The following is a 22923-nucleotide window of genomic DNA, read 5'->3' as shown; positions in this document are numbered from 1 at the left end:
CTTGCAATTTTAACTTACTACTGGTTTTTTTTCCACCTGGACACATTCTTTCAAATAAATGTATTTACTCGAGATTGAAAACTACTTACCGACTCCCACTCAGTATTTCTTCGACACAGATCAATGATCTTTTGCCACTCACTTTTGTCGGCTCACTTGGCAAATCCTCGGGGAATAACCCGATGAATTTCCGATTCTTATTGACCAATCAGAAATGGAATGCGCAGCACGAATGTAGTGTCGGCTTGTTGTCGAGTCGTCGGGTACGTATCCGGTCGTATATATTCCACTGGGAGGACATTTTGACGTTCGCAATTTGCAAATATAATGTGATCTTTAGTTCTTTTGTTCCGATCCTTTCAAGATCGAGGCAAATTTATTCACCAGCTGATCAGCATGACTCCGGTTCTCATAATTGCAATCAGTCTATTGGGAACCATTCTCATGGCGTCTCTTCTCGCCTTGTTGTTGCTCATTTGCACGAAGCGGAGATGCAGGAAAGCGCAACTGGCTCAGGCGCAATACAAGTACGTTAAATATTGAATGTTTACGTTCACTGTCGAGTTAGTGTTTAGAAATTTTATGGAGTATTTTTATGAATAGTACATGCTTGTTCCTCGCGAAGCGAGGCCGAAGGCCGAGCGTAGCGGGGTGTATAATTTTGTCCCTCAAAGGGCTCAGGCGGGATGAAATCTCGTGTGGAGTTTACGGTCATATATATACTAGTTATGCAACGCTTTCGAGTGGTATACTGTGGAATATCCCACGAGTCACTTGTATTTTCTCGGTATACACACGAGCCTTTAGGCGAGTGTGTATGCCAAGAAAATACAAGTGACAAGTGGGATATTCCACAGTATACCACGAGAAAGTGTTGTGTAACTATTTTATACCATGCCATAGAAAATACGCTTACTAAATTTCGTCGAGAATACAGTCGCAGCGCACTATGGGAAGGTTGGGTTGAATACCGTCGAATATACAACGGCTTTCCTGTATTCTGATTGGCTGTATTTTCTATGGCATGGTATAAATATATATATTTGTGAGCTTGGTGTCTGGCGGAAATGACGTCACACGGCCGCGCGCTGGTGGCGTAATGGCGTGAGGCGTCGAACTTGAAATCAGATCTTCGGGACTGAGGGCGGGGGTTCGAATCCGGCTAGGGTTTTTTTTTTTTACTATTATTTTTTTGGGGGGGTTCGAATCCTGAGCCTTTCATTTTTATCGTTTTTCTTTTCGGATTAAAATAACACTGATTCAGGCTATAAACTGCTGGGTCTGTAATTGTGCAGTTCGTTGTTGTTCAGTTTCTGTTTGTATTCTGTCTGCTGTATTTTGTCGAAGTCTCTGTAATCGTGCAGTTCGTTGTTGTTCAGTTTCTGTTTGTATTCTGTCTGCTGTTTTTTGTCGAAGTCTCTGTAATCGTGCAGTTCGTTGTTGTTCAGTTTCTGTTTGTATTCTGTCTGCTGTATTTTGTCGAAGTCTCTGTAATCGTGCAGTTCGTTGTTGTTCAGTTTCCGTTTGTATTCTGTCCGCGGTATTTTGTCGAAGTCTCTGTAATCGTGCAGTTCGTTGTTGTTCAGTTTCTGTTTGTATTCTGTCTGCTGTATTTTGTCGAAGTCTCTGTAATCCTGCAGTTCGTTGTTGTTCAGTTTCTGTTTCTATTCTGTCTGCTGTATTTTGTCCGATACTAGGCAACAATAACCCAGAGCTTCGCGAGGCCCTGCGAGTCACGTATTACTAGTTTAATTATAAGTACCGTAATGATTCGAATTAGGGTCGGGGACACTTATTTTTCGGAGACAAGTTGCAAAGTTGCAAGCGCAAATTCATCTGCAAACAGAAGGCGGCAGAAGGATACACTCTTGTGGTTTCTCTAATAATCATACCAATTTTCAGACCTAAATGCCAGGCGTAGTCAATCGATAGAAATCGATATCGGAAATCAATCGATACAATCGATAACAATCGAGCTCACAGAAAAAAATTATTATCGATTGAGAAAATCGATAATATTCGATAGCAATCTACAGTAATCGATAACAATCACTAATCCCAAGGAGCCCTGGAGGTGTATTCGTTTCAAACATATTCTAAAGATGGCGTCACTAATTAGTAAAACAATACGAGACCGGCGTTCAAATGGTGAAACATTTTATTAATTCAGCATCTAGTCCTGCCGAAGTCCAGTCTGGGGTCCAGGCAGAATGTTCATCAAGATTCTCGTGGTTTGGGGTTTTAAAATATTCAGGCAGCGCTCAGAGCACTGTCGACTGCACCTCCATTATGGCGTTCTTGCGTAGGTGAAAGTTCAACTCGATCTTATATATGCACGGACATTGTAGCCCTCCCGAAGGATTTCATCTTTTTGCTTCTTACAATTTATGACGTTGTTATAGCGCGACTAGAGGGTTGCGCACTGCTAATTTGGCCGCAACTTCTTCTAATTTTGAATCACGCTCAATATCGCGTATCAATATTGTTCTTGTTCTTTTGGTACTGAAGCTTGGTAATATTTGCATTAAATATCCACGATTGAAGGACTCAATAGCCCCATAAAAACAACATCGTGTCCATGTTTAACATGTAGGAATTGACATAAATAACTTCCGATAAAAATCGATATCAATCAATAACAATCGATAAACCAATCCTTAACGATTTCCGATGTCAATCGAACTCACAACTTTTTTTCTTTATCGATTCCTATCGAGTGGTATCGGAAATCGATATCAATCTTCGATTGATATCGATTGCTATTGATTGTTATCGATTATCAGTTTATCGATTGACTACGCCTGGCTAAATGGCAAAAGCTATGATCCATTTTCGACCACACAGTTCAAAAGCTGTCTCACATGAATGGCTCGCTACCCTTTGAGAAAACAATAGAACAAACATCATAAACTAGTAATACGTGACTCGCAGGGCCTCGCGAAGCTCTGGGTTATTGTTGCCTAGTATCGGACAAAATACAGCAGACAGAATAGAAACAGAAACTGAACAACAACGAACTGCAGGATTACAGAGACTTCGATAAAATACAGCAGACAGAATACAAACAGAAACTGAACAACAACGAACTGCACGATTACAGAGACTTCGACAAAATACCGCGGACAGAATACAAACGGAAACTGAACAACAACGAACTGCACGATTACAGAGACTTCGACAAAATACAGCAGACAGAATACAAACAGAAACTGAACAACAACGAACTGCACGATTACAGAGACTTCGACAAAATACAGCAGACAGAATACAAACAGAAACTGAACAACAACGAACTGCACGATTACAGACCCAGCAGTTTATAGCCTGAATCAGTGTTATTTTAATCCGAAAAGAAAAACGATAAAAATGAAAGGCTCAGGATTCGAACCCCCCCAAAAAAATAATAGTAAAAAAAAAAACCCTAGCCGGATTCGAACCCCCGCCCTCAGTCCCGAAGATCTGATTTCAAGTTCGACGCCTCACGCCATTACGCCACCAGCGCGCGGCCGTGTGACGTCATTTCCGCCAGACACCAAGCTCACAAATATATATATATATATATATGACCGTAAACTCCACACGAGATTTCATCCCGCCTGAGCCCTTTGAGGGACAAAATTATACACCCCGCTACGCTCGGCCTTCGGCCTCGCTTCGCGAGGAACAATGCCCCTAGCCCCAAACACAATAGCAGCAGCTACACTAGAGGACCACTAGAATTACAAGCTTACGAGAGCTGCTACACTACTGCAAAAGCTTTGCCCTTTGGAGTGACACGTGTACAGGGATTACCCCTGGTGATACAGACCAACATATACCTAGTTTTGTTGCAGTGTGGGACAATGCAGATTGCAGACGTGCAAGTTAATATCCCGGGGGGGGGGGGGGTACTATCTATAATGGCATTCAGTCAATATACAGTAGCATGTGAACTTGACATGCTAACCCAATATCTGAAGCAGATATTGGGTTATCATGTCGAGTTCAAAGTCCGCCTAGTTTCCAAGCCCCTCGTCCGTGTAGTGCTGTCAAACTTTTGAAAATATGGCTGAGCGATTCGCCTCCGTTTCCAAAGAGGAATTGAAAGTTTTGATCAAGAATAAAGATTCTAAAAACACCAAGAGAACAATCAAGACAAGTGTAAAAATTCTGAATGAAATATTTGAGGGAGAAGAACCTGGAGGAAACACAAGATAAAACCGCTTTGGCCAATGTTCTGACGAAGTTTTACGCCGGCGCTAGAAAAAGTGATGCCAAATAGTTTGAAAACGTACAATAAAACAATTGAAGACCGGCGGGAAAGAACCGCCGCTGGACTTTCTGGCTAAATCAAACATTATCAAAACAGCTCCAAATTGCGCATGCAGGTTTGTTTACGTGTGCTTAACACTGCCCTTTGTTTCATTTGGCTGGTCTTTCGTTCGTTTTTAGTGCAGAATGCACTTTTGTGATGGTTTGGTGGGCTGTCGTCTGCTAAACCCCTAAACCCCTAAGACCCTAAAGCGCTATGGTGTAAACTTTTAATCACCAATTAATTAATTAATATCAATTAATTAATTATTTCTGTGAAGGGGGTAGGGGTTGGGATCACCAGACCGGGTGCCCTTGGTAAAACAGGGAGTATATTTACGATACTTACAATTGAAGAACTCAAGGTATATATTTGTTTCAGAAAGCACTATGCTCTCCTTGTGGTACTATTCTTTCTGGAACAAAATACTTTGTGCTAAACGCATGCGCGGATCAGTGTACGTCACGAACATTGCGTGTTTCTTCTGCAGAAGGATTCGTGTAGACTCCGTGGCGCCAAGTGAAAACCACAAATTAATTGAATTAGACACTAAGGCGTCAAAGCAGTTCATGTGAAATAATTCTTGATATGGCAACGCTGTTTTCTTAGAAAAGGTGATCTAGCATCTCATAATTAATTGATAATATCTGTGTTATAATCAATGACGCCTTGTTTGCAGAAAATAAATCACGTTACCATATCATCATGTTACATCCGTTGTCGACAGAAACAAAAGTATATTAAATGTTACATGTTTTTGACAAAAACAAAAGTATCTCGTTTAATTGCTGTTTCAATATCAAACTGAAATTCAAGCTTTCGAAAATTAAAATAACAGGGACGTGATAAGAAATTTTGTATTAAAGCCTAACGTGGTAAGCTTTTCAATGCGGTAGAATTCCTGTAGAATCCGTGGCGTTAATTTAATTAGACTTAAAAGGCATCACGGCGATCTGCGAGAAAAACAACAGTATCATATTACATCCGTCACTTCCTTTCCTTTGATTTTTTCTCCATCGGTTGAACTAACCTCCGTTTTATTTTGTAAAACCTCTGCCTCTTTAGTGTTTGAACATGCTTTCGTGACGGTTCCGACATTTCTTGAAAGAAATCTTCACACTACGTGCTTCTCGGCTTCATGCTTGAGTGAGCGTGTGACGTGTTCACCAGACCGTGGCGAGAGCAAGACCTAGCGCACGAAATGCTTCAGCGACAATTTCGGGGGAAAAAGCCGCAATTTTTAGCGACAATTTCGGGGGGAAAGTCGCAATTTCGACATTTAATGCTTTGCAATTCATAGTTTGTAATTTTTTAGGTCTTTTTCTAAATGCTGAAGGGGACAATGCGGTATGTTTCTTGTAGAATCCGTGGCGTTAATTTAATTAGACTTAAACTCGTCATAGCAGTCTAAGAGAAAAACAAAGGTATCACGTTACAAACCTTTGCACGAAAAGCACAAATATCACGTTTGCTGCTTCAATAGTCTTTTATAAAACCAAGTTAGCGAAAGTTGACATAAAAAACAATGGGTTTAAATGATTGAAAACTTTCTTTACTAAAAAATTGTGCTCTTAGAATGTCAACTAATCGCCCGCTTGTGTGACGTTTCAATTACGGCAATCTTTTTCCCGGATGTATGTTGTCACGTGATTTAGTTGTTTGCTACATTTCTTACGATCCGCCATTTTGGAAAGTGGAAGTTGGACAGCTCGACTAATCTGCTGATTAGTTCGTGTACAAGAAACATTAACGAGTGTTGCAGTGTTCACGTTTATGCTGAACACTGCTTATCTGCATCTAAGCTCACTTACTTACAATACGCACTACGCGTTAGCAAGCGCCCACACTAAATTGAAGCTTCGTGTACGTGAGCGTTTGTTTTGGCCGGGCAAAAGCTTGCTAACCGAAGTATTTGAGTGGTATTTGAGTAGTAATTGTTGGACCTAAATAGTATTTGAAGTTTGACTGTTGAAAAGACTGTCCAGTTTGGAGAAAGACGTGACTTGCGTGAGAATTCATAACAAATTAAAGGTAAGACATATTTCAGTTCAACTTAAAGCTCATATCTTGGTCTTGTTATTTGGAAGCAGTTGATAGGTAACGTGAATATCTTACCATGATATCACTCATGCAGTATAGAGTGGCCGTGGGTTTGCACTATACTTTTCTGAAAGCCAGAGAAATATCCCGTTGTGTAAAAGGGCAGTTTTGGTCGACTTTGTTGTTTATGTTCTATCTGGAGGCGATATACTTGCCTACATTACAGAGACAAGTACGTTTATGGCAAATGAATTATTATGTCAGGTTTTGGTTCACTCAAATGTGGTTGAAACGCTTTTACCTTCCAATGTTAATTAGATTAGCTAACGATGTTGAAACGAATCCTGGACCTTTCTTTTCTGTGGACACGTCAAAAACAGTTAAAACTGCTCATAGTACTTCCATGATGGTGTTAGCACTCAGATTATCTCAGCTGGGATTAAAACCCCTGGATGTTGGTGGTGCCGGAGATTGTTTTTTCAGAGCTGTTTCACATCAGTTATATGGTACTGCAGCTTATCATTCACAGGTGCGAGCAGTAGGTATTGAACATCTTAGAAATCACCCTGAACATTTTATTGAAAGCATTGTTGAATATTCTTGGTTGCAGTATTTAAATAACATGTCAAGACAAGGGACTTGGTGTGATAATCTCATTATACAGGCAGTGGCTAATGCATTAAACTGTACAATTTATATCACGGAAAGTGCTGAAAACTTTGCGGAGAGTAATGTAATACATCCTGCCAATACACATGAAAGACCCAGGAGAACAATTTATATAGGACACTTGGATGAAATTCATTATGTTTCAACTGCTCCCATGGGGAATGAAGAATGCAACTTATTATACGGACAGCAGAGTCAAATGGCTACTCCAAGTAAATTACCAGCTGTAGGATCTGAGGAAAGAACCTTATTAAATGATAACGCTCAAGCTGGTATCACACAAATAGACAGTCCAATACTTCAAATGTATTCTGATAGCCCTCCTATTAATGATAAAGTGGAGAAACGTAGAACGTATATTAGGCAATATATGCAAAAGAAACGGGCTGATGGGCAATTCAAAGAAAGAGAGAATAAGCAGAAACAACAAAAAAGGAAAGAAAACCTTGAAAATGCACGAGAGAACCAAAGGGAAGCTTTCATAAGTTATAAAAAAGCAAATCCAGAGAAAGTCAAACAAAGGGACAAGAAAACAAAAACAAGACGACGAGAAAATAATTTAGAGAAAGTTAAAGAGTGCCAAAGAAGAGGTTATCTAAGCTATAAAGAAGCAAACCCAGAGAAAGTCAAAGAAATGGGCAAAAGAAAAATAACAAAACGACGAGAAAATAATCCAGAGAAAGTTAAAGATGGCCAAAGAAGAAGTTATCTAAACTATAAAGAAGCAAACCCAGAGAAAGTCAAGGAAATGGGCAAAAGAAAAATAACAAAACGACGGGAGAATAATCCAGAGAAAGTAAAAGAATGCCAAAGACGAGGTTTTTTTAAATATAAAGAAGCAAATCCAGAGAAAGTCAAAGAAATGGACATTAAAAAAATACGAAAACGACGGGATAATAATCCAGAGAAAGTAAAAGAATGCCAAAGACGAGGTTTTAATAAGTATAAGCAAACAAACTCAGAAAAAGCGCAACTAAACACAACAAAATTCAAAGCTCGCCCACAAAATGTGAGAGAAAGTCAAAACGTTGGAATAAACATCGAAAACAAGTGCAAAGACCCTGGTCAAAATAGAGACCAATTCAAACAAGAAACTTGTAAACGAAAAAGAACTGATGAATTTGTGCAGGAAAATAAGAAGCAAAAATGTCAATGTTCGCTCGACCAAACAATGACTGAACAAATTGAAACTTTTCATAAGAATATAAAATGTGGCCCAGAATATATTTGCACTTGCTGTGATCAGTTATGGTACAGATCATCTGTGACAAAATGTAATCCAAATGTTTATAAAGTGTGTCCACAAAACATTCTTAAAGTATCCCTAACTGGAGTTAAAAGTTTGAATAATATTGAATGGATTTGTTCTACGTGCCATTCTAACCTAAAAGAAGGCAAATTACCAAGTTGTGCCAAAGCTAACAAAATGACCTTTCCGGATAAACCGAAAATATTAAATCTGACTGTTCTTGAAGAAAGACTTGTATCACCACGGATACCATTTATGCAGATAAGGGAATTACCTAGTGGTGGTCAGTTGAGCATTCATGGTAATGTTGTTAATGTACCAGCCAATGTCAACTCTACAGTTAATGTTTTACCAAGACCAGTAAACGAATCACAGACTATTCCAATTAAACTAAAGAGACGTCTCAGGTACAAACATCACTATCAATTTCAGAATATCAGACCTAGCAAAGTTTTAGAAGCTGCAAAATATTTAGTTCAGACAAGTCAATTATTTCAGAATGAAGGTATACAAGTTTCTGATGGTTGGCTGAAAACATTGAATGAAAATAACGAGGAGTGGTCAGAATTTCTTGAAAAGCCAAACAGCAAAACCTCAAATACGGCTGAAGAGATTTATCATTCAGCTAAGAACCCGGATGAAGAAAATACATTTGTGAACAAAAATGATTACAATGACGACAGTGATAGTGATGATGACTGGTCTGAAGAAAGAGAACGCCCATCAGGAGTTATGGATACTTTGCTTCAAGAACCAGACATGAATGAACATGGGGATAACATAATGAGCTTTGCACCTGCTGAAGGAAACAGACCATTAGGGCTGTTTATTGATAGAGATTCTGAATTTCTGTCATTTCCAACTATATATTGTGGAAAACGTAGAGCAGATAATAATGACAGATTAGTTCCTGTGCATTACAGTACAATCTGCAAATGGGAGCTACGAAGTCAAGACAGAAGGGTTGCACAAAGTGTACCAAACATTTTCTATAAGCTAAAGAAGTTGCAAGTCAAGCAAATTCAAGGGAGTGCATCACTCTCTCTTCGAAAGTGCAAAAAGAAGGGTAAAAAATATACAGCAGGTGATTTGAAATCAGCTGGATCTTTGGAAAAATTGATACATCTTGATGAAGGCTTCAGAGTCTTTAGAAATCTTAGGGCGTCACCTCCGTACTTCGAGAGATGCAAAAGAGACTTGTTTGCAATGATCCGTCAGCTTGGCAAACCTACGTGGTTCTGTTCATTTTCAGCAGCAGAGACAAGGTGGACTCATTTGCTAAAAATATTAGGACGGCTTGTCGATAAAAGAGATTATACTGACAATGAAATCCAAGATATGACTTGGCAAAAGAAATCAGACCTGATTAAAAGTGATCCTGTCACATGTGCGAGGAACTTTGAACACATGGTCCAATTATTTCTACGTGACATTATAAAAAGTCAACTGAAGCCTATTGGTGAAGTAGTTGATTTTTTCTATAGAGTTGAATTCCAGCAACGTGGTTCACCACACATACATTCTTTGTTCTGGGTGAAAAATGCTCCTCAGTATGGAGAAAACGCAAATGACGATATTGTTAAATTTGTTGATAGTTATGTTGCATGTAAGGTTGATTCAAATGAACTGGGTGATCTGGTTAATTTGCAGAGACATCGGCACTCAAAAACTTGCAAAAAACAGGGTCATAAGATTTGCAGATTTAATTTTCCATTACCACCAATGCCAAGAACGATGATTTTAGAACCCCTTTATGACGAAAATGAGAAGTGCTCAGAAAAGAAAAATTATGAAAAAATAAGCGAATTATTAAATAATTTAAAATACGATGAGGAAATGAATTTTGAAGAATTTCTTCTGAAACTGGGTTTTACAGAAGAAGAATATATCAAGGCTCTAAGATATTCATTAAAGCGTGACACACTTTTGCTGAAAAGATCTCCATCTGAAATAAGAATTAATAACTATAATTCTAACTTGTTGAAAGCTTGGCAAGCTAATATGGACATTCAGTACATCTTAGACCCTTACGCTTGTGCTGTATACATTTTGTCATATATTACTAAAGGACAAAGAGGAATGAGCAAGTTACTAAGAAGAGCATCTGAAGAAGCAAGCTCTGGTAATAAAGATATCATGAACAAAGTCAGACATATTGGAAACAAATTTCTCAATGCTGTTGAGATAAGTGCGCAAGAAGCAGTGTATTTGGTTTTACAAATGCCTTTAAGAAGGTCATCTCGTGAATTTCAGTTTATTAACACATCTAACCCAGAGGAAAGAACGTTCCTACTGAAAACAATGGATAAGCTTCAAGAACTACCAGATAATTCCAAAGATATTGAATCTGATAACTTGATCAAAAGATATCAAAGACGACCAAAACAAATGGAAGAATTATGTCTAGCTGATTTTGCAGCGTGGTATAATTGTAAAAAACAAAATAAAAGCCAAATAGAACACAGGAGTCAAATTGAAACTTCTACTTCTGATGACTGTCTACCTGAAAATAATTTTGATGATAATGATGATGACGACGTCCGTGACGATGAAAAAGAAATGTGTGTAGAATTTGAACTAAAAGGTGGATTTAAACTTATCAAAAGATACAAGCCAAAAATTATTCGTTCAGTACGATTTAACAAAAACAAGGACCCTGAGAATTACAGCAGAGAGCAGTTGATGTTATACACTTGTTGGAGGAATGAAAGCAAAGATCTTATCGAAAACTGTAAAACTTACCAAGAACGATATGAGCAATTTAAGAACACCATAGCCCAGAACAGACAACGATATGAATGTCAAACAGAAGTGCTTGACAATGCTTTAGAGAATAATGACGATGATGAACTTGAAGAATTTCCAGATGTTGCGCCAAATACACAACATATAGACAAAAATGACCAGGAGATAGGGGCAAAACCAAGTGCATTATTTGGATGCTTTGATCCAGGCACAAATAAACAACACAATCAATATGATTTAATGGACGACATTGGTATTTTTCCAAGAACTAATGACGATGAAGACCTTGTGGTAAAACGCATGACAGATGATGATTTCAGAAGACTTGTTCGTTCACTCAACATTAAACAAATGGAATTTTTCTATCATGTCTTGCATTCCATCAAAACTAACGATGAGGCACTTAGACTGTTTTTAAGTGGTGGAGCTGGTGTTGGCAAAACTACAGTTACTAATGCTCTGTATGAAGCTTTGACCAGATACTTGAATAGTGTACCAGGTGAAAATCCCGATGAAGTCAAAGTACTTAAAGTAGCTCCAACTGGGAAAGCGGCATTTAATATTGGTGGCAACACTCTTCACTCTGCCTTTAAGATACCTGCCAACCGGGGTTTTCAGTATTGTACACTTGATAGGGACAGACTTAACACCATTAGAGCACAGTTAAAAAGACTTGAAGTCATTTTCATTGACGAGATTAGTATGGTAGGCAGTGGCATGTTTACATTTCTGAATTTACGCTTACAGCAGATCATGGGTACACAAAAACTATTTGGAGGAGTTAATTTGATAACCGTTGGTGACCTGTTTCAGTTGAAGCCAGTATTTGATAAATGGATTTTTGAGAATTTAACAGAATCCTATGGTTCATTAGCTACAAATATTTGGCAAGATCATTTTAAGATGTATGAACTATCAGAAATCATGAGACAAAAAGATGACAAGCAATTTGCAGAGCTTTTAAATCGACTACGAGAAGGAAAACACACAGAACAAGATATTGAGGTCCTAAAAGGAAGGATTTTGAAAGTCAAGCCAACAGAAAGTAGTGATTATCCTGTGAACGTCACTCACTTATTTGGGACTAACAAAGCAGTCGACAATCATAACATTGAAATCTTCAATAATTCGAAAAACCCAAAAGCTCACATCTCTGCAATTGACGTTATAATTGGAGATTTGTCTGATGAACTTAAGGAAAAAATGAAGCAAAAAGTCCCAAATGATCCAACCAAAACCATGGGATTGTATCCTGTCTGTTCTGTTCATGTTGCAGGAAAGTATGACCTTACAACAAATATTTCGGTTTTTGATGGCATGACCAATGGAGCTGAATGTACCATTGAAAAAATTGACTATAGAGTACCTGATTCGACTAGACCAAGCATTATATGGGTCTTGTTTCATGATCCTCACATTGGCCGTCATTTCCGAAGAGAATATGCACATTTATATAATGTACAAATACAGACCACTTGGACACCAATCTTAGAAATCACAAGACAATTTCGAATTTATAAACGAAATCAAGTTCAAGTTCTACGTAGACAATTTCCTTTACGACCGGCAGCAGCAAAAACAATACATCGTTGTCAAGGTGATACACTTAACGAAGCGGTTGTTGATTTGCCAGCTTCAACAAGAGAACACATGCATTACGTTGGTCTTAGCAGACTTAGAAATATATCAGGTTTATATGTTTTAAATTTGAATGAGAAAAAAATTGCAGTGAGCAATAAAGTTACAGATGAAATGACTAGACTAAGGTCGGAAGCATCTTTAAAACCATGCATCCCTTTTCTTTATGATATATCAAATAGTAAAAGTAACTTGAAGATTTTGTTCCAGAATGTAAGATCTTTGCATCTCCATATTGAAGATGTGGCCTGTGATTATAGTGTTCAAGCAGCTCATTTGAATATTTTTGTCGAATCAGCTTTATGCTCAAGAGACAATGATGAAGCATATAACATGGATAATTTTCGCCTCTACAGAAATGACCACGATCCAAAGAGTAATACTAGAACAACATACGGAACAGCTATGTATGTCAGAAATGATATAGAGTGTGCCTGCAATCCCTTTAGATGGAACTACAACAATACAGAAATGACTGTTGTCATTATAAAGTTCCCTGTTTGTCAAGTACATGTTGTTGGTATCTATCGCTCAAAATCTAAAGTTGTACTTTCTAAATTAATCGAAGCGTTAGAACACTTACATCAGACTATTCTTACTGAGCCACAGACTCCAGTCATAATTATGGGTGACTTTAATGTGAATCTTATGGAACCCTCTTCTGAACAAAAAGCGTTTGTGAGATATATGATCGAGCAGAAAGGTTACACTCAGCTAGTAAAACAGAACACCACAGATTATAAAACTCAGTTAGACCACATATATACAAATATTCCACATCAAGTTCAAAGTTCTGGTACATTAGAGTCATACTTTAGTGACCATAAACCCATTTTTGTTTGTCTTAACCTATAAAATTTAGCTTTAAAACAAATGATTTTCCATTGCAGTTTGTTATTTTCACAGGATACAGGGATGATGAGGTTTTTAGTTATAGCTCAATTTGTTTTTGTTACCTTTTGTTTATACTTTTCTGCCTTAAGATTTTTTTATCTTTTTACCACACTCTTCTTAATATTGAGAACCACAAGGCCAAAGGGGAAATGTAAAGGTATTGTTGTTATTGTAGTTGTTGAGTAAAATGTTTTACCTCACTCTTAAATGAGTGAGGTACTAGTGTTACAGTGGTCAGGTAGTGACACAAGTCACTACCTGTTGTCCCTCCCCGGAAGCTGTCACAGTTAAATGTAAGTTGTATTTACTGTCCATGATGTTAGGTGTTAGAAAGTGAAGTTTGTTTTTGCAATGTAACTTGATATGTATGCTATTAACAAGGCTAAAACATTACATTTTAGCCTTGTAAATAGCATACATTTTATGAAGCGAACATTATGGACATTAACTTGATACAATATGGTTAAATTTTTGTTTTTGTTATGCATTGCATTGCAGACTGATGTTTGGAAGAAAGTAGACAGAATGATGATGCTTTCCACAAACATTTAATTTCAAAGGATGTAGTGTACTTTCAAAACACCTTAAAGTACTGCAGATGCGATCCTTTATACTTTCCACTTGTTTAAAGATACTGAAGAACAGTAATGGACGTTCTTCTTACATGTACTACATGTATGTTTCATATGTAGATGTTTCATACATCGAACTTATGATATTTTATGGAATGCACAAGATCATCCCATTTCCAACAATACTAGATGATGCTCTAAATATCCTGCTGAAAGTGCCTGAAAAAGTTTTGCCAATGGAAGTTATTCTTCATGGTCTACAATTCCACTAAACTGAGTTCCAGGAACAGTTAATGTGGCTGTCAGCTGGTCTAAATATGTCACTGAAAAAGATGAAAAAGATTCGTGTATGTGCAGCCCATGGTCTGCTTTATAACAATTCAAGAGACACTACAGATGGTACTGTGGAAATACATGTGCATCTCTGATTATGTAAAATGACCCTTCAAGGATTTATAAAAACACCAAAGATGTTACTCAAAAAATGTTGCCATAGTCACCAACGTTTATAACTTGCAGATGTACATAATTATACAATGTACATATACAGTAATCAATGTGGACATCAAAAGAACAGACCAAAGTTACCAAGTTACTACCATTGCTGATTTAACGTAGGGCTGGGCTACTCAGTCCAAGAACTACTGCAGTAGTGTGTCTCAGTTGTTTGTCTTTCAGTTGTAATCAACAAGGTATCTTAAACATGCCATGACGAGTAAGAGATAAATATATATATTTTCTGTTCAAAAAGTACACACGCTGTTAAGATTATGACTGTTAATTAAGGTTCCTAACAGCCTACAGATCACGAGGGGCAAAGCCTGAGCCAACTGTCAAAGTCTTGTACTGCGTTTACACCCGCCAAAAATAATCAGCAACTGTTCTTTAGACAAACCATTGGTGGACAGTGTGTACTTTCAACAGCCACCGTCATCCTAAGTGCATTAGGTTTGGATGGGAAATTGAGAGGCAAGGCGATGGCGTGTTCATGACAAGGTCGAAATGTATTACGTTTCGCCTTTCAATGTCTTACCGGAAATAAATTGACGCAAATAAACATAAAAACAGCGTTCCAAACTGAAGAGTAAACTCATTTGACTATTATTCTCAAAGGAAATTATTATTCTGTCAATTGTTTTTCCATATTGCATTCTGCACTTACCAAATCATCGAGATTTTTGAAAAATTACACATGCAAAAAGACAAGGTTTTTGCTGGCGCGGCGTCTTTTTGACTTTTCTTTTACAAACAATAAACAAAGGAAACCTTTTGTTCCGCAAAACAATGAAACCAGCTAAAGTTTTGGGATTACAGGCCAAGCCCTAACCCCTAAGCTTAACCCTAGCGAAAAAAGCTTAACCCTAAACCCCAAGGGTTAGGGTCTGACGACGCTAGGGTTTCATTTCAAATTTAGGGTTAAAAAGCTAAACCCAAGTTTAAGGGTTAGGGTTAGCGTTAGCGTTTCAAGCGGCTAGCTTTCACTGCAGTCTGCTTGCGGTTAGCTGCTTTTTGTTTTTTCGGGCAAGACTATTGTAATCTGTTACCGTTAGCTGTAATTTGAGGTGAAAGTGAAATAAAGACTGATTGTTGATTGAATATGTTTGCTCGTGTTGTCACATTATACCAGTTTTGCTTTCAGTTAATAAGTGCCGCCGGCTTGCTCTCACTTTTATCTCCACTCCTTACATCATCGCACATCGCACATCTTGATGAATATTTAATGAGGCACAGAAAAAATTTTTGCGCGGGAAGGTCCCCTGCCAAACCTATAAAGAATTTTTTAAAGTCTAAAACCGGGTCACTTCTCGGCAACTTTGTCGCGGCAGCACCCAAGCGGACCCTGCAAAACTCGCGTTGACGAAGTTCCCGGCAAGAAACCTCTTGTTTTAGGCTTTCTACGCGGCCAGGTTCAAAATTACCTTGGTTTGTGCAACGTTTTTTCCGAAGCACTAAACAGCGCTGTTGTACAAAACAAAGGCAGAAACATCACTCAGTTCTTCGAGCGATGCTGTAAACTTACAGGTATTCAGACTTAATGATGTCCTTCAACCACCTTGCAGCCGCACTTGAGCTAAAACTATAAACTTCTTCGTTTTACTTTCAAAAGCGCCATTTCGCTCAATTCAAACTCTTCCGCCTCTAACATGTGACCTTACGTCACAATGCAGTATCCAGTCCTACTCTACTCAAATCAACAAGAAACACAGCAGCGAGTCGAGCACATGCTTGTAAAATGGTTTCTCGCCTTCCGTAGACGCTTAGAAAACCCTGCAGGGAAAGATGTACACGCGATGCGTTGGAAAACTCAGACTGCTAGCTGACTGGGAGAACGTAAGCTTGCAAAATGCCTTTTTTTGCATGTGTAATTTTTCAAAAACGAACGAAAGACTAGTGAAATGAAACAAAGGACAGTGTTAAGCACACGTAAACAAACCTGCATGCGCAATTTGGAGCTGTTTTGATAATGTTTGATTTAGCCAGAAAGTCCAGCGGCCGTTCTTTCCCGCTGGTCTTCAATTATTGAATTCGGTTTTCGCATGATATTGTGAATTGTCAAAACCTCGTGTCTGTGTTATCTGCTGAAGCCAAAGGCTGAGGCAGATAACACAGACCTTGGTTTTGATAATTCACAATATCATGCTCAACCTCATCCAATAATTGCTTAATACGGGGAGGCTCCGCCCGAAAGGGGTACCTTTCTCAGGCTTCAGGTATATAAAAGGATAGGGATTTCACGAGTTTAAGTATATGAAAGGGTATGGAAATCTGTCATTTGGCTATTTAAAAGGGCCTTTAATTAAAATATTTCGAACAGAAGCAATTTATGGCTGTATTATTTTAATTTATTAAGCGCTACATAAAAATGAGAAGAAAACGTCCCATTTTAAGTCCACGCCATACTCTAGGTATATGAAAGGGGTACCTTTTTTCAGTTAAAGGTATACGAAAGGGGTACAATTTCTGTCAAAAATGGTATATAAAAGGGTAAGGGGTTAGAACTTGGGGCGGAGCCTCCCGGTATAAAACTTTTTTTGAGTACCCCCCGAGGTTAATATTGGCACTCCAGTTAACCCGAATAGCAATCTAGTTTGTCTGAATAGCGTTCTGGTTAGCCTGAAATTAAAACTGCTCCAGTACGTTAGCCTGTTTACAGTTAGCTCTCAATAATGGTAATGGTATCACAATATAATTTTACTTTAAAAATCTGCTGGTCTGCGGGTCTGGGAATGCTTGGGGTAATCTTTGAAAATCCACAAGCTCCGAATCCTGACACAGCTTAAACCTAAATATACCATTTTTCCAGTTCCCATTTTCAGGTCTGTTCCAATCTCCTGCCACCTGTAACCTTCCTTTTGTTTTGGTTTGTAGGAGTCAGGATGCAGAGTTGGTCAGAGCAACATGGAATAAATCACACGGTGAATTAGGGCTCGGTGGATACTCTCCAGAGGATGACCTGGTAAATAGTGCCAAAAACACCTTTAAAACGTACGGTCAAGTAAATTCATCAGCACACGTAGGCTTGATTTCTGCCTGCTGCTTTCTAATGGCCCATCTCTGTTCCTCCCCTGGAGGAGTTGTGGGGTCATTTCCTTAACAGAAGCCTCCTATGCAGGTGTTCTACTTGCGTACAAAGCAAAATGCTAGGTGAAAACGTCAATGATAAAAACTTAATGACAGCTGCCGTGAGAGGAGGTGGTTGGAGATTTACTAAAAAAAATATCTTAGTTGTTGATTTTTGTTAATCGCGTTCTTTTCATGTTTCATTAGCCAGAGATGTTTCTTGATCCTGACTGGAGTGGTGATGCGGAGTAAGTCGAGCTAAGTGTATTTTTGAAGGAAAACTTTTTGTTACTTCTTCCATCAAGGTGTTTGTTGCTGCCAGTTGTCTAAGATATTTTATTGAAAAAAAAGTTTCATAGTAAATGGAAACGGAACCCAGGAGTATTTAATAGTTTATAATGAGATAAGTCCAGGTGAAAGTAGTTGTTGTGGTGATGGACGTTTTCAGTAATATGTGAGTAGAAGTCATCTTCAGATCAAGTCAAATAAAAAGTTATTTTGACCGTCAACTAACAGACAACTTTCCACTTGACTGATGGATGATGTCCCTAGCTTTTGACATGATTTACCACTTAATTCTTCTGAAGAATGTGTGACGCAGGTCGAAGTTGTAACGTAACAGAATGCATTTTATATTTTTTAAAAATGTGGGCATGTCTCTTTGGCTCTTGGCACGGTGGGCCTTCCTTGTATTTAAATTTTAAAAGCAGCAATGTCAGTCCATTGAAAGAACAATTAACTGTGGACAAAAGAAAGAACAATAAGCTAGCTCATACGTACTAATGAGCGTACCTGTACACAGAGTATATGCACATACCTGGATACTCATGCACGGGTATGCGCAAAATCATACGCATATTTTGCATATATTTTGGGATGCTTTTTTCTGAGCGGTACTGTAGGTTGTTAAAGTGTCAGTCATTGACAACAGTCCTCATTTTCTTCAGGACTATCATGTACCCTCTACCCCCAAAAAAGGTGTTCATTGTGGCAAGATACTAATAAGTTAAATATTGTCTCACAATGTCACTTATGTTTCGATTGTGTAGTTCCATAAATTATCCATACCTCCCCCACGAAAGGGTTTTTCCGAAGACCCTATCCCCCACCCCTCTGGAAATTTCAATTAAGCTTCATACATTTCCTTAAAGTTTTTGACCCTTGAGACCCCCAACCCACCCCTAATAATTTCCAATCCCTTCTATGGGGGGGGGTGGGGGGGTATGGACATTTTCTGGAACTACACATTGCTTTCAAAATGCTAAGTACAGTTGAAGCATCTTGATCTACACTATAGCAATAAGCTATAAAATTATGGCACATGGTAAAGGTATGGTGAAATCTCTTTCATAATTTTTACAGGAACCTGATATCACACTGTATTGACTTATTAAAGTCCTGTCATGTACTCACGGAACAACTTGTTACCTACACAATGGAGAGCAGTGGTATGATCAAATCACAGACTGAAATGGATAACATTGTGGCTGCTGCAAAGAACATTAGGCCAAGGTACGTTACAGTCAAAACACCTCAAGCGCTCCTGTCAAGGGTGGATTAATGATTCATTATTGCAAATTTGATTTCATTCTTTGCTTCAATATTCCATTCTGGAATTGCATATTTCAATGTTCAAATGGGGACTTGATTCAAAACTCGAATGTTGATTTCATTCATGCGACAGACAGGTAAAAATTTGAAAAAGTCCCCCAATTTGTATAAAATGGGTCAACGACATTTTTCCCACTTTTTTTCTGCCAGTAGTATTTTTGTGCCTTTCAAGTGAACCAAAATGTCTCGCCTCTCTTTTGGTCTTATCATAGGGTTGAAATTAAAGAACGTGAAGAACAAAATGATGAGAAAACACCATGTGTGACATTTGACGGTTGACTAGTTTATGCAAATTCAGGCCGAATTCCCACAAGCCTGTCGCGTGAAGCCAGACAACAATCCAGTCAACATTCAAGTTTTGAATTGAGTCGCTGTTTGAACATTGAAATATTCAATTCAAGAATGAAATATTGAAGCAAAGAATGAATTAAAATTTGCAATAATGGAATCATTAATCCACCCTTGACAGGAACGCTTGAGGTGTTTTGACTGTAATATCAAAACAAAGACTAGTGCTGGTGGCGTAATAATAGAAGCAAAGACCTCAATCTGTAACATTTAAGCTCACTTCTTACATACTGGAAAATGTGAAATTTGTCATCTTTGAAAGTGTTCCAGTGGGAATCGTTAGAAATCATATTTGAACTTGGGAGGCACGGTGGCCTTATGGTTAGTGCACTGGACTCTGGATCGAGCTATCCGGGAGTGAGCCCTGGCTAGGGCACTGCATTGTTTACGCATTGTTGAACACCTTTAGAAACTTTTGTAAGTCATTATCAGTCTAGGCTTCAAACTTCACATTTTTGACCTGGAAGAAGTCATGAAAAAATGACAGGTATAATATAATTATATATTTTAATTTAAAAGGTGTTTTTACTATAATTATTTTTAAATTATTGTTCTTCAGGGTGGATGAGCTTGTCAAAGCAATGTACACACCTTCAGATTCCAAGCAAATTGAGGCAAAGTAAGTGCAGAATGTCACTGTCCAAAATGATTTTCTGATGGACATATTTGTCAGAAGTATAGAGAGTTTTTCATGCATTGCATCTGATAATAAACCTTCACAAAAATTTAAATGACGTACACTGTATAGACAAAGATAAATTTGTACAACAACAACAAGCTTTATTTCCCCATTGAAAAGAAATATTTGATGTACAATAACTGAAATAACTAGAGAGTAAAAAAGGGCAGGCAGCCAGATTTACAAATATATTGATACAAGTTTAGGTCAGCCTGACACATACATTACAGAACACTAGAATGCTATAAAATAAATAGGAGGAACGTAGAGCAAAATAAATTTGTAGTCAGTGAAAACTCAAATATTGTACCACCAACTTTTCAACACTGAACATTAAACAAATTGTTTGATACTTAAGGGCTGTAACCCATAACACCTGTTACAGCCGAGTTCACTCAATGTTGCACAGAGGAAAGGATGTGGATTGGTGTTACGTTACTCTTGCATACGTACAGAGCGAAATTCTGCAGGTGATAACTTTAATGTAACGGCTGCTTGAAAACTTAATGACAGCACTGGATACTGATTAAAGAGAATTAACTTTTTGGGGTTGGGACTCAAGCAGCAACTTTGGAAAAATTCCTGTTGAATTTAATTATTTTGTTATTATTTTGTCAGGTCAACAGCGCTATACAAATCAGTCTGCAAATTACTTCAGGTAAACCACTGAACACTGTTTCTTTAGTTACCTACTTAACTTATTTGTCATTTTATTCCTAACTTGTGATAATTGTAGTGCTGCTTGGATGTACCTCAATATCTCATTATTCAGTATAAAGAAAATTATCCAACATCATTAAAGGGACATGGTCAGCGTTCAGACCGTGCTGACCTGGGCACTAGTTTTCATGTTTTGAAAAAAGTCCACCGTGGACTTTTTTCAAAACGAACCTTCAGAAATCTGCTTCAATCTTCTCAGTGATTTTTTTTCTTAAATTTTCCCATTTAGTGAAACACTCAGAAGACTGAAGCAGATTTCTGAAGGTTCGTTTTGAAAAAAGTCCACGGTGGACTTTTTTCAAAATGTGAAAACTAGTGTCCAGGTCAGCGCGGTAAGAACGCTGATCATGTCGCTTTAAGTCATTCAAAGTCCAGGACATGTTGTATTGAATACAACTGTCATGATTCCCTGCAGGTGTGTCTCTTAGAGGGAATTGGGAATTGCCATGAGTATACACTAAAATTTATCTATGCTCACTCAGATTTTTTTTACCAGAATTATGGCCTCAACTTTGGTTCTTTAAGTGCCAAGCTGAGTAGTCAATCTTTACTACTTGGTACCAGTTGGGGAGAAAGGCTTGATTTTCAAAGGGAGGGATGGAAAAGGATGTTTGCAGGATGTTAGTTGTTTATGCAACAATTTTTCAAGAGAATTTCATGTTAATGAAGTCAACATAGGAACGCAATGCGTGCAAATTGCTCTGACTAGGGCATGGCAGCAAAGGGCTACAGATACATGTACATTGCTCTTTGCATAGGATGTCCTACTCCCTATACTTAATGCTGTTGGATAATTTTCTTAATTTTAAAACTGTTCTCCCCATTTCACAGGTTGTTCAAGGTGCTTCCAACAGACCAGGCACACTTCACTGGGCAGATGAAATCATTGTTGCTATAGAAAAACATATGGACGCCATGCAGTCAGGATGTCAGTCAATGTGTTCCTCTTGCTCGTCTATACAGAGTACCAACAGTTCAGTGACTTGCCTTTGCCGACAACCAGTGGTAGTTGTAACAAACCAAGCATACTGCTACTCACTGAACACTCCTGTTTTCTGAGCACTCAGCTTTCTTTCAAGCTGCAGTGAAAAATAATATTGAAAGGGCCAGCTAATAATCAAAATGGTTTTTGTATCGCCTCAAATACATTGTATGCCTGGGACAAATTCAGTTGGCATTAGAGGTCAATCTCTTGCTGTTGTTTGCCCTGAAACTCTTTTGCAGTCTTATAGTTTCATTTGTACGGACTAGGAGAATTTTTATGGCTGAAACCACTGGCTAATAATTAAAATGGTTTTTGTATTGCCCCAAATACATTGTATGCCTGGGACAAATTCAGTTGGCAAGAGGTCAATCTCTTGCTATTGTTTGCCATGAAACTACCTTGCAGTCTTATAGTTCCATTTGTACGGACTAGGAGAATTTTTATGGTTGAAATTGGAACTTAGTAGTTACATAATTGGCTATCTGAGAACTTCAGTGTTTATAGCTCTGCAATCTGAGGTGTTATGGTCGTGCTGTCAGGGCTCGGAAAGAAAAAAAAACTTGAATTTCTGCTAATGCCCTTCACACAAACAGCTCTCAAATTTTGCTTGCTGGTCGTAGTTTACAGTTTTTATGATAGTTTTAGTGGCCAGATGACTTTGCTGCTCCCTTGTCCATTGCTCAAGCAAGAAAGAAACAGTGGCGGATCCAAACCTGGAACTAAGGACGGGGCCTTTTTTTGTGTGTGTACTTCTAAGTACATAAAGTTTGCACCAATGGTGTGGTGTAATCCAGTAAATGAGTATGGTGTATGGAGTGTCAGAGTATGGAGATTTAAGACAGTGTATTAAAAAAATAATAATTAAAAAGATAATTATATTTTATTTTTCTATCAGCCTTGGATTTGACATAATTTTAAATG

General features: G+C 38.1%; 2 protein-coding genes across 4 annotated transcripts; both read left to right on the top strand.

Annotated features, from left to right (window-relative positions):
* Positions 1-272: 272 nt before the first annotated feature.
* Positions 273-22279, top strand: LOC144660210 (transmembrane protein 98-like). Its single transcript, XM_078520811.1, has 7 exons — positions 273-527; positions 17468-17555; positions 17867-17907; positions 19022-19171; positions 20178-20237; positions 20916-20955; positions 21849-22279. Exons 1-7 carry the CDS (start codon positions 397-399, stop codon positions 22074-22076), a joined length of 738 nt encoding a protein of 245 aa, XP_078376937.1. The 5' UTR covers positions 273-396; the 3' UTR covers positions 22077-22279.
* LOC144659392 (uncharacterized) lies at positions 4494-14851 on the top strand. 3 transcript variants are annotated; one of them, XR_013571882.1, is made up of 2 exons: positions 4494-6322; positions 14025-14851. XR_013571882.1 is itself a non-coding variant. In XM_078519801.1 (2 exons), exon 2 carries the CDS (start codon positions 6735-6737, stop codon positions 13485-13487), a length of 6753 nt encoding a protein of 2250 aa, XP_078375927.1. In that variant the 5' UTR covers positions 4495-6322; positions 6650-6734; the 3' UTR covers positions 13488-14851. The 3 variants fall into 3 exon arrangements, 2 of the variants coding, with proteins under 2 accessions (XP_078375927.1, XP_078375928.1); XM_078519801.1 differs by having other exon boundaries at positions 4495-6322; positions 6650-14851; XM_078519802.1 differs by having other exon boundaries at positions 4496-6322; positions 6942-14851.
* Positions 22280-22923: the final 644 nt, after the last annotated feature.

This window comes from Oculina patagonica, chromosome 7 (genome assembly GCF_052425735.1).
Source record: "Oculina patagonica isolate OP01 chromosome 7, crgOcupat, whole genome shotgun sequence".
NCBI lineage: Eukaryota > Metazoa > Cnidaria > Anthozoa > Scleractinia > Oculinidae > Oculina > Oculina patagonica.
This window is presented reverse-complemented; position numbering and strand designations above follow the sequence as displayed.